Source organism: Syzygium oleosum, unplaced genomic scaffold, assembly GCF_021117445.2.
Source record: "Syzygium oleosum isolate NSW1041296 unplaced genomic scaffold, Sole_v2.1 Sole_v2.01, whole genome shotgun sequence".
Taxonomy (NCBI): Eukaryota; Viridiplantae; Streptophyta; class Magnoliopsida; order Myrtales; family Myrtaceae; genus Syzygium; species Syzygium oleosum.
This window is the reverse complement of record NW_026607485.1, coordinates 30,563,821-30,577,088: the sequence shown is the minus strand read 5'-3', so window position 1 is coordinate 30,577,088 and position 13,268 is coordinate 30,563,821. Positions and strand designations below refer to the sequence as shown.

The 13,268-nt window shown below is 40.6% G+C and overlaps 1 protein-coding gene across 1 annotated transcript; it reads left to right on the top strand.

The window, feature by feature from the left end:
• Window positions 1-7,312: 7,312 nt before the first annotated feature.
• On the top strand, window positions 7,313-10,724 carry LOC115662995 (putative disease resistance RPP13-like protein 2). Its single transcript, XM_056308747.1, has one exon. The coding sequence runs from the start codon at window positions 7,677-7,679 to the stop codon at window positions 10,722-10,724; it is 3,048 nt and encodes a 1,015-aa protein (XP_056164722.1). The 5' UTR covers window positions 7,313-7,676.
• The last annotated feature ends 2,544 nt before the right edge of the window (window positions 10,725-13,268 follow it).

Below are 13,268 nucleotides of genomic sequence, written 5' to 3'. Positions count from 1 at the left end.
TAAAATATAGTGTCATGTCCTGTAGTATCACTCCGTCTGATAAGAAAACGTGAGGTGCAGGCCGTCTGGCCAAACAAAAAAGAAAAATAAAACAAATTTTAAGCCATGTTCATTTGGCGGAAAAGGTAACATTTCTGGAAAATGTTTTCCGGGAAGTCATTCTCCTGGAATATGACATAATTTTCCGATGTTTGGCTTAAATCTAAAAAAGTCTCAGAAAATATTTTCCGTTTTTCGGTATGGAAATGATTTTCCTCTTTGCAATACTTTTAATATTTTAAAAAAAATATTTTTAAGTTTCTTTTTTTTCTTTTTCCGTCTTCTTCTTCTCCGGCAGGTCGCCGGCCTGTGGTGAGGCAAAGCCTCGCCTAATCCGGTGAGGGCGAGCTCGCCCAAGGCCGATCGGGCAAGCTCAGGCCTCGCCAGATCCGGCGAGCTGGGCGAGGCTCGAGCTCGCCTGTGGCTGATCGTCGGCCGCCACCGTGGCCAGCAACCGGCCAAAGAAGAAGATAGAAAAGAGAAAGAGGAAGAAAAAAGAAAAAAGATAATGAATGAAACAAGAAGTTGGGGGAAAATGAAAAGAGGAAAACATTTTCCTTACTTTTGTTCATGTTTTTACTCATTGAGGGAAAATATTTTCCATGGGTAATTTATCTTCCACCCCCGAACATCGAAAAACCCGAAAAATATTTTCCTGAAAAATATTTTCTCCGAAATGAACGGAGCTAGTTTTGCCTCATTTCCTTACTCACCATTGACACGCCTTCAACGCTGCCATAATGGTGACTTAAAACTTCAACTGAAAAATTGGTGCTTTCAATTATTGTTCCCTGAAAATGGTCGCTGTTTGTCATTAGTAACAGGGCTTTGGTTGGTCATTTTCATTGAATGCCTGTTTCTGTTGCATAAATTGATTTGAGGGCAAAAATTTAGATAGCTCCTCGCTCTGTTATGGTGCATTTATTTTGCAAAAAATGAATAATATGAAAATATTTTTTAAAACTGATCGCTTGTATTGTTTATAAAACTAAATGAACGAAAAATATTTTCATTCTCCACGAAAATATTTAGACATAAATTGTTATCGATAAGGAAAATATTTTTCATTGACTAATTATTTCAAGCGATACAAGCGACCATTTTTAGAAAAATATTTTTCAAATCGTTTATTTTTCGCGAAACAAATAGAGCCTTAATGTGTAACTGCATTCTCTACCTTTTGTTAACGAGTGCAACTCTCACTTCTACAATGTGAAACAAATCATATTAGTGTCTCCCTTTGCTCCCCTCTCTCTCTCTGACTCGTGATATACGATCAATATTCAAATTTCATTTGAAATTGTATTATACTAAAATGAAAGAATGGCCCTAATGCATGCATATTCGAATCATGCATTGAGCTCACAAATATGATGTTAGGCACGAACTTAAAAAGATGGCCAGCTCAAACTCAATTCACGTGAACCATGTATGCAAGAGAGTATGGTAAACTTGATGGACATCACGGATGTGGATCCACACGAAGTGAGACTCGGCCAAACCCTTCCCTATGTTTGGATATGCATGGTTTTGGAAACAAAATCACACCTTTTTTTCCGGGTGATTCAAGCTTGGAAATGCCATATAAAATGCCTTGGTCGGATTCCCCTTACCGAATTCGACCATTCACATGTGGAAATTTCACCTTCGGAAGCAAAATGTTACACTTACCAGCCTTGGCTGACAAAAACCGGCCATGCCATCTTGGAGACTGCAATGTAGGGAATCTTAATTGCTTCTTGCAGCCATGGCCGAAGGTCCATAGGTGGACCAGCAAAAGATGATTTTTCTGCAACTATTATACACATGAACAAATAAATCCTCTTCACTTTACCAAAAAAAAAAAACAAATAAATCCTCTTCGATTTCGGGACAAAATTGTAGAAGTTATGGGTTGACGAAGATCTCCCAAGACATGCTTCACGTTGATTAATAAGGAGTAGTCAATCGTTTGGGTCAACGCTGAGCAGTATTGGAGATGCATCGACGCGAATCTCTATACTTTACTACACTAAATTTATCATTCTTGATTAATGTCTCGCCCGCACAGTGCACGCATTGGGCGATCAAATTACACACTCCTCACCATACTTAACGCAAAATCTGCACTGTGCCCCGCCAGGAAATTGTTTATCCCTGTTTTCTTCCCCATATGCGTAAGTATTGATCTACATAATTTGTTCTTCAATTCAACCAGTGAAGTATAAGCTTTTCCATTAATCTTGTCATGTATACGTGGTGAATCTGCATTAGAAGGCATGTAATTAGTTGAAAGTAAGCAGCTTTGACTCTCCCGAGCTGTTGAAAGTACGCTGGCTACAAATTACTGGCACCGAAACATTTGTACTCTCCTAAGACTATATACGAGGAAAATATTCGTGGTGAAGATGGTGAAGATGAGCAATAATAGATGAGGGTGGAAGGCTCCGGTGAAACTAAGCCTCACTCTACCGGATGGAACCTCGCAGGGGCGCATCGAGAATTTGGAGCAGAAGCGGAAGGAGCAATGGATAGACACTCTGGTTGGTACACCTGCAACGTATCTGAAGAATTTCGGCATAAGATAAGTAAATGAACAATGGAAGTCAGGACTCGTTAAATCCTAAAGCTGCAGTCTGTTAAGCGACAATGCAGCCAAGGAGTCCGGATGTCCACCTACGACTAGAGGAAGAACAGCGAAAGATGTTATCTAGTGAACTGATTAAGCTGTGATAAGTTTCTATCATTGATCCTCCTACAGACACATATCGGTTTTTACATTGTCTCTCGTTATGTGCGCCCGTTCAAGACGATAGTGCTTGGTGGTGTTGGAGTTGGCGAATACTTCGGGGACTGTTGTTTCTCATACCGGGCACGCCCATGTGAGCTTAGGGAAATCGAAGTATGATCCGACGATATATGACCCCTGCACACGAAATGTGGGGGTTCGGGGTCAACGCCCCCGAAACGGGGGTCCCACTGACCGGACAGCGGGCGGGGGTTCCGCTGACCGGACATCGGGTTTGCTGGCTCGTTTGTTGTAGGATTAAAGGGATTCGGACAGCGGGCGGGGGTTCCGCTGATCGGACAGCGGGCGGGGGTCCCGCTGACTGGACATCGGGTTTGCTAGCTCGTTTGTTGTGGGATTAAAGGGATTCGGATAGGCTTGGTCTTTGGGCCCATTTTAAGTCCTATATATATTGTATTCGTATGAGAGATCATTGTAACGAGTGGTTGTGGTTGTAAACCCTAAATATCATAGTGGAATCTCTTTGCAGGACGTATCCCTATTCGGGGGTGAACCTGGGTAAACTTGTGTGTCAATTTTTCTATTATCTGTATGATTATTCTGATTCTGTTTCGGATATAATCCCATCAGGTGGATCAAGTTTCTCTCCTGAATATATCGTCTGGTTTTTCTGATCTAGATGTCTTTGTGTATTGTCGGGTATTTTATAATCCAGGGGTAGTAACATAGAGGCCGGGTCATTAGAATCAAAGGTTCATGGAATGCAAAAGTATTGTGTCATAATTACACTACAATGTAATGATGACATGGTATAACCAACAAAAAAGTTCTTGCTCTCTATAAATTGGCCCCTGCCTCTAATATTTTACCATTCATCAATCCTCACTCACAAATCACTTCCAAAAGCTCTTGCTTTCTAACACCGTTTGTTGATTTTATTCATTTCCTTTCTCCTTATAAAAATGTGATGTGTTCTAAATATCACAACAGAGAATAAAAACAATAACCGTGTCCGATCATCCTAACTCTATTCGGACTTTACCATCCAATTGACGTGGGACTTGTTCGGTGAGTTTTGCAATAACAATATATACGTGTCGGCACCGTCCCGCAACATCTTGAATTCGATGATGACCAGACACGTGGATTTGACTATTCAAAGGAATCACAAGGGGCGAATGCCAAAAGTCAGTCCTTGCCAGGACACTTCCACAGATGATACCCTACCCCTCAAATAATCCCCCAAGCAACTGTAGTGATCTTGTTAATTGTCAAGTATGATAGGCCACTTGAGGAGGCATCATCGCTGGACTTGTCAAACGATTGGGTCGGGTCATGTCAAAAATGATCCGACCCAAATTGATCAATTTAATCAGTATTGACACATTTTTGTGTATTATAATTTTAGCGACCCGTCCTAAGCCCAAACCAAACCAAACTAACCCAACCCATATTACAAAAACACAACCATATTCATACCAAAATATTTAACCTACTTTAAGCTCTTCAATCTTCCCGTTGGAGATCGTCTAGAGATGTAAGTAGCTGTTAGGACCTTGCTAGTTGTTGTTCCATAGTTAGACTATCAAAACAATCCTTTTCTGCGGAGATTAGCTAGGTTTCCCAGAATGGGTCTTGTAGGTGTTGTCACGTCGTTGACAGTTCTGACAAAAGTTGTTTTTTGTCAAACAAAAGATTTTCAATTCTTCTACTGTGCTGCTCTGGTAGCCAATGGTTATATTTGATACACCAATAAACATACTCAGATGAACATTATCCCATCATTATTAGTGACATGATTTTCTTGTAAGTGTCATCGAAATTATCACTAGCCGATCTTCATAATCAGTTGATGTTCTTTTTCGGACAGGCCGAACAAGAACATCTTGCTATCTCCTTCCAATAAATACAATATGAATATCACGTAGTCCTTAATAATCATCACGAAGTTACGAACATCTACACTTATCATAGTAGATATAATAAAAAGAATAGTTTGGAAATAATAAAAATTCCTAGGGGTGTTTTTCCAACATTACTACTAGAAGATTGATGAAAATATTCTCTATTTTTAGATGGGTTTGAAACATGTTATTTCTCAACCCATTTAAGACTCACTAAGTTTTTAGGCATTTATTTCTTGACCCACTTGAGCCTATTTTTAAAACTTAAAATAACCCATTTATCTCCTGACCCATTAAATATGGGTTAAAATATAGGTTATAGACTCAATTTGCCACCTCTAATTCATCACCAACATGAGGAAGGGATATCTAGGGTCGGGGGAGCTCTTCAAGTACAATGCCACATACCGGAACCCCGTTCAAGTATGACGAGTCGAGGAATCGACGGGAGCTTTCATATTATTTTCTGACTGCCGAGCAACCCTTTTGGCCTCGCCAAAGATCCCGGCTGCGTCAAAGATCCCAACTTTGTCCACTACGTGCAGACATCTATGCAACCTCACTTCAAAGCTCGACGGTGACTTTTCTGAGTCTTGAAGACATGATCGACGGCAGATGCAGCTACAACACAAAGATGAGCAACGACCAGGTGGAGGGAATGATGGTGGATGAAGGCTACAAAGGATGAAAGGTGCTGTGGCGATGCCACTCACGGGAGAGATGACACAGATAATCGACATGACTCCATGCGAGTAAAAATTTGAAGGGTATCCCCACAGTAGAACTTGAGTTTACACGAACAATTTGTATGAGAAAGGAAATAATCTGACAAGGAAACTGACTATAGTACGGAATAACGAAAATTACATAATCAATTACAATCTCATCCGGTCCGAAAAAGTTTCGGAAATATTCTGACAATATTCTGGCAGAAGGTATGCTAGGTATTCCTTAACGAGTCTCGGTTCAAGCTCATCAATACAAAATCTCTAGAAATCCCTCTTTAGAAATGATAAATTTTGCCGCTACTCCATACAAAACTCAGCGTGAATGGCGCATTGGCTTATGCTGCAAGAAGTAAATCCACAATCACTGTTTAAGTGTAGACCCTTGCTGGTAAGTTCGAGATATTATTTAGGCTGAACACCTAGCTGTAGAAACCCCAACGGCACAGGGGTAAGTTGCAATTGCTACACTGGTTTGATACGCTCTCTACATGCCACGTCAAGTATGCACATGTAGATCTGTCTAGCTCGTTCGGTTTGATTTGTATTAGTCGCGGTTGTGGCATTGACTGGGAGTTGCAAAAACAGGCAAAGATTGCTTGATTTGCTCTTTTCTTTGTTATAGGTACTTGTCTCGGAAGTATGACGAAGCCTCGATGTATGGAATGAAAACAAGTCCTAAGATATTTTAAATGGTGCGAGTTCTCCACCTTTACTGAAAAGTTCAATTAAGTCTTAAATATGTGTCTAGATTGATTTTTAGCTTTTGCTTTATCTAAATCTCGCTGTATACTCATTTTGACTTTTTTCCGTAACTCCAAACAATTGAAAGTTTCATTACACATGAAATGTTGAGATGTAAATATGTATATAATTTTTTCATAATTATTCAAATTTGGAGAATATTTTAGATTTTGGTGCGAGAGGAGAAAAATACCTTTTACTTATGTTTAAGTGGAAATGAACAAGCCTTTATGCAATTTTCCTTACCAAAAAAAAAAAACAAGCCTTGATGCAATTAAGTCCTAAAAGTTTACTAGAAAATGCAATCAAGTCCTCATCATGTAATGTGCATTTTCAGGCTGTCATTGAGGCAATTTTCGAGTGCCACATTAGGCTTAGAACATAACCGCAGCACTCAAAAAGTGAACAACCCGGTAGGATAGGCGGGTCAACTTGAATACTTAGGGTCTGTTTGATGATCCAATTAAGTGCTGAACATTTAAAACAAATTGGCACTCAATGAAATATAGTCTATTTGATAACTATAGCAAACGTTGCCTTAAAAGATTCAATTACGTAAAAAACTCACTTAATGGAGTAAGTAAGGAAGTGCTTACTTAATTAATCAAGTAGAAAAAACAATCGATAGTAATTCGAATCTTGCCAATTATTTTGCTAAATCCTGCCAATAATGATTACAATTCCATGTACAGCGAGAAACTAATAATATCTAGTGATCAATTTTCAATTACTATCAAACAACTTTTTCTTTTCTATTTTCAGCACTTATTTTTCAATGTTGTCAAATGAGCCCTTACTTTCCTAAATTGAATAAGCTGAATTGGAAAAAAAAATTAGTATTGAAGACCCTGATAGCAAGATGTTGTTTTCTATTCGTTAAGAGTAGAAAATGCGCACTAGCATGAGGTCTAATTTACTCAATGCGAAGGTTTTTAGATAATTCAAGCCAAACTAAACTTACAAAAATGAAGGAAAAAACCAAAAAAAGCTTGCATGGTCTCGCCAACTATCACATCTCTTTTAAAGACCTGTAATTTGCTTGATAAACAATTAGTCCATTTGACTGGCAAAGCGTAATCTTCGAGCAAGAGGTTTTCTATATGCATTTTGGCCTACGCACAAGTAAATGTTATAAGTTGACTGCATATTGGCCGACATAATATCTTACAATTGAATTAGGCATGGGAAATTTTGCCTTTAAACGACACATAATTGAGCATCCACGTTAGGACCCAATACATATGATTGAGCGTTTTTGAAGTTGACATAAAGCTGACATTAGTCATGTAACTGCCCTCGCACTCGGTAACAATCACGTTATTGAACATTGCAATCCATTGGCGATCAGAGAACATCGATGTCAGCGTCAAAAAGCTCTTAACCAATTCTCCATTCGTGGTTGTCATCTTCCTCCTCCTCCTCATCTTCATCTCTTCTCTGTATCCCTCACAAATACATACATACCAGCATAAACCTTATTCCATTGCATAACAGAGAGGCCGAGTTGAGCGTAAGTCCCACCTGCATTCGACGGCGATGGCTGAGGAGGTGGCCATTTCACTCGTGATCCACAACTCGGTACACGTGCTCTCCGAGGGAAAAATTCTCTCTCAGGGATTACGCGATCAAATCAATACGGCTACAAATGATCTCCAGAATAAATTTATCACCTTGAAGTTACTGGAATCCGGCACCAACAACGACCAGCAAACCAGCGACCGATCTCGCCTCCTGGATCGTGCTCGTGGTGCTGTGGACATCGCCGATAAGGTCCTCCTGGAAGCATCGCAACACTTAAAGTCCCACAAGGGCCGCCTTGCAAAAATTCGAGCATTAGTCCACTTCATGTCGCTCTGGATACGTGTACGCGCCACCAAAAAGATGGCCCGCGATTTCGTCGCCAGAGTCGAGGAATTGTCCACTCACCTGTCCCAAATGCAAGATCTGTCTCGTAATGATCTGCCTAATCTTGATGAAAATGCTTCATCGAGGAATGCGCATCGAGGGAAGGTTCGTTGGAATGGGAAGGTTGAGTCGGACATTGTGGGCCGTGAAGATGAAGAGCGCGAGCTCCTAGCTAGGTTGACCGTGCAAGATGACAATCGGGACTCGTTGAGACTTCGCGTCGTTTCAGTGGTGGGAGAAGAAGCCATCGGCAAGACGGCTCTCGTGAGGAATGTGTACAACAGACTCGAGATAGATCATAGCTTCCAATGTCGCGTCTGGGTTCATGTTCCTGAAGAATCCACCTTGAAAGGTCTCTTGGTGAAGATACTGAAGCAAACGCCTCTGCGGGAACTGAAAGATCTAGAGCACATGGAACAAGAAAACCTCAAAGAAATCCTTCACAAGTCCTTGATGGAACTGAGGTATCTCATCGTGTTTGACAATTTGCATGAGGCCAAGGTCATGGACGACCTCATGATCCTCCTCGCGGACGCGAGGAGTGGAAGCAGAGTCATTGTCACTTGTCGGGATCCTGGAATCCCATCACTTATAGACCCTTGGACTTCTCCTCTCAAATTGAACAAATTAGATGCAGACCAGAGCAAGCGCTTATTGGGGGAATGCGGCTCTGTTGCTGAAGATCCGGGGCTCACAGCGAGGATACTGAGCAAGTGCAGTGGCTCTCCTCCGAGAATTTTGCTGCTCGGAGGACTTGCGGCAGCGAGCTGTGATTCTTCTCCTGTCATGGTGGACCAGCACGCTGCTAATCCCACGCTCCATGATATCGTCTCCTGGAGCTTCCACAAATTGCCTTCCCTGTTCAAGCCCTGTTTGCTTTACTTTTGCCTCTTTCCCAAAGACTCGGAAATCTCAACAAGGAGGCTCTTCCAGCTATGGCTCGCCGAAGGATTGGTCCGACCCTTGGAACATCCTACAGCCATAGGTGGCGAAGAGCAAGTGCTCAGGCCCACGGCCATGGCGTGCTTCCAAGAATTGGCTGGTCGAAACTTGGTTCATGTGGTGAGGTGTAGGAAGCTCAGCGTAAGGCCGAAATCGTGCCGCCTGCCTAGTTTCCTACATGATTTCTTGTGCAACATGGCAACGCGACTTAGACTTCTTCAGATCCATTCCGACACAAAGTGCACTTACCATAGCGAAGAGTCAAAGGTAGTTAATGGCTGCTCAGCATGGATTGTCAAGTATCAAGATATTAATTATCACCAAGAATCTCAGCAGCGTGCTGAGACAGAGGATCATCAGAAGGGCGACATCCAACTCCAACACCTCCGTTCCTACGTGTCCTTCAAAACGCAGAAGCACGGGACTCGCTCGAGGGAAGTGGAAGAGTTGCTTCGGCCCTTGATTTCAAAGGGAGACTGTGGTCTGCTCAGGGTGCTCGATCTGGAGGGGGTTTACAAGCCATTGCTCCCGGACGGACTTGGAAATGTACTGCTGAACTTGAGGTACTTGGGATTGCGATGGACGGTCCTCGATTCGATCCCTGAATCAGTCGGTAACATGTCCCGCCTCGAGACATTGGATTTGAAGCACACTAACGTTAGGAATTTGCCAAGTTCGATTTGGAAAGTGGAGTCCCTCCAGCACCTGTACATGAATGAGGTATGCTTTGATAAGTCCACCAATCGTCGTACACCGCTGGCAAAGTACCCGAGCAATCTCCAAACCTTATGGGGGTTATACATTGGAGCTGCTACGAGTCCCATGCTCGATGTGCTTAGTAAATTGACCAGGCTCGATAAATTGGGGCTGACGTGTAATTCTCCAGTGGTGGAGGAAGCAGCCAAGTGCATTTCGAAGCTCACGATGCTTCGATCCCTCAAGCTGAGATCCAGGGATCTCTTCGGTCAGCCCTCGGATCTCAACTTGAGCGACATGACGGGACTCGAGTCGCTTGTGGAATTGTATTTGCTTGGGAGCTTCCCTAACCGAGAGCCCCTCGAGGACTTGCCTAAGCGGGACGACTTGGAGCTCCTTCCTCGGAACCTGAAAATCCTGACCTTGTCCATGTCAAGACTAGGCTCTGATCCGATGCCTACCCTAGGAAAGCTCGAGAGCTTGGAAATTCTCAACTTATTTGCAGGCTCTTATACTGGTCAAAAGTTGAATTGTCGCGCAGGTTCATTCCAAAGCCTTCGCGTCCTCAAATTGTGGAAGTTGGAGGGAGTCATAGAAGCTTCAGTACAAGAAACCGCTCTTTGTCGCCTGGAAGAGCTGGAGATCAAGAACTGTGGACTCCTAACTTCTTTTGCTTCATTGGATCATATTGAATCCCTGAGACAAATTAGTTTGATTAAAGTGAAGGAAGAATTGGCGATGAACATCAAAGCCGGATTGACCCGACAAGTATTCATCAAAGAGAAACAATCTGTGACCTCTTCTTCTTCTTCGTCTGCGCAGGTAATGTTTCATCGCTTTTACGCCTTCTTTTTCCTTGCATTTCCTCATTTATATGCTCTGTTTTTAGTACCTGATCAAGTTTATCAAGAGGTAATTTTGCCACATAAATGTGTAGGCGGATTCAGCAATGAGAGACAGGAGAGAAATCGGAGACAGAGAATGCTCATAAATTGTTGCATTTTCGATATTCACGAGACTATTCTTCTTCTTCAACTTTAAACGACAGTAAATTTCTTTAATCCTATCCACATGTGCAGGCAACGCAAGATAGACGAGGACAGTGACGCGGAATTGGCGTGAATCATGATTGATCCTCTTTTCCAGCCATTGTCATGTTTATTTTCCTGATGTTTATCAATGTCATAGTGTAGTGCAAATTAAGATTGATATATGAAGAGTTCTGCAGAAGAGAGCGGAGTTTGCAAAAGATTCTCATCTTGAACCAATTTCTACAGTGGACATGTTCTACGTAAAACTTCATTTGGGCCAACTATTTTAGATACCAAAAAAGGTAGTGCCAAAATGTCATCCGGCGATTAAGGAGAAAATACGAGTGCGTGGATCATACGCATGATACAAATTCAATTTCCCACACTATCAAATGCAAACAATTTCACATCTCTTTTTATTTTAACTCACGTCCAGTTTATATAATGTCGATATGAAATTTCATAGGTTCGATATATGCCTTTCTTGGTGCCTTCATTGTCACAAACGCAAAACTCGACGGCCAATCCAGTAAGTTGGGTTGATGTCACTTTAAGGCACTTCCATGAACTGTTAACACCTAAAAACTTACATTCCATCTGTGCCTATTTAGTAACGTTTATATTTCTCTATTTTTCTATTCTTTTTTCCTGAAACAGAAAAAGAATAGAAATCTGTTTAATAACGTCAGTTAGTTTTTTTATTTCCCGGAACAGAAAAGTGGTTAGGGAATAAATTTGAAATATAAATAAGAAGTAAAAAAAATCTACTTTTCTATTCCTAGAACAAAAAAAGAAACAATAAAGAAACAAGATCAGCTCTCTCTCTTTCACGAGATATTCTTATATTAAACCCTAAAACCCCAAATCTTAAACCCTAAAATCCTAAACCTTAACCATCAAACCCTAAACCTCAAAATCCTAAACCTTAACCCTCAAAACCTAAACCCCAAAACCTTAAATCTTAATACCCAAATCCTAAAACCCATGACACTAAAATGAAAAACCCCAAACCCTAAACTCTAAAATCCCAAACCCCAAAACCTAAATCCCTAAACCCAAACCCTAAAATTTCAAACCCGAAACACTAAACCCCAAAACTTTAAACGCTAAACCTAAATTCTAAAATTGTAATTCCAAATCCTAAATCCTAAAACGTTAAACTGCAAAACCCCAAACCATAAACCTTATACCCTAAATCCCAAACCCCAATACCCAAAATCATTAAACCCCAAACCCTGAACCCAAACCCTAAAACCCGAAACCCAAAACACTAAACCTAAAACCCCAAACCCAAAACTCTAAAACCTAAACCCAAACTCTAAACCTTAAAATCCAAAATCTAAAACCCAAAACCTCAATACCGAAATTCTAAAACCTTAACCCCTAACCCCAAATCCTAAAATCATACACCCTGATATGCAATTTCCTCGACTACCAGATATTTGATTTGTCTATAATGAGTAATTTTCTCTATGATTGTATTAAGGTCATCCAATTCTATATCATAATATATTATTATTCTATTTTTAGTCCAATTTTATCCAAACATCAATCGTTAAGTCTCCTAAACTGTAATTTCCTCGACCATCACCCAGTATTTGCTTTGTCTATAAGGAGTATTTTTTTTCATGATTGTATTACGGTCATCCAATTCTATATCATAATATATTCTTATTCTATTTCTAGTCCAATTTTATCCAAACATGAATTGTTAAGTTTCCACCAATAATTTTATAATTAAATGAAAAAATTGAGAGTAGAAATTTTTAATGTCCTACCAAACACATTTATGTTCTTTTTTTACTCCGGGAATAGAAATTTTGTACAGTTACTAAACGCGTTTTTTTGCTCAAAAACTCGTCTAGGGAATAGAAATAGAAAAAACTATTTCTGAACAGAAATTGTTTCTAGAAACATAAACGTTACTAAACAAACCCCAAGAAACCCTAGTTAGCAGTACCTAGAATAAGCAGCAATTTTTATCCCACATTTTCCTTTTTTTAAGGAGAACATACAAAGTGAATGTCAATATATTTTGATAAAAGCTATCCTATCTACTATTCATGATATCAGGGTTTTGACTAGTGGCTACCATCAAACTGTTGATAAATAACGCCATTTGTTGAAATTCCTTTTTTACAATTGTGATGTATATTATAAGTACTCTTTTTATATTATAAGGCTAATAACATAGAAAATTCTAAATTGGTACTGTTTGAACGCATTCATCCAAACTATTTTTTGCACTCATGGAACCTCTCCATGGCTGTATCACTGTCCTAATTTTTAACCTCCTTTACTATCCAATTTTGCCGTCAGGTCGAGTGTTCTACGTGCTGTCGGATGCAGCCGAGCCATGTTTGATGTTGGATGGATCCGACAAGGATCACGTGAAGCCTCTCCCCAAAATGACATCTTTGTTTTTCTTATCTTGAGAGACTTCTATTCGTCGAAACCACGTCAGCTTTTAACTCACGGATCCAAGAGCCAAAACTTTTGTTGCACCAAACACCACTGAGATCCCCACCTCGCTTTCAACAATAAAGTGGCACTT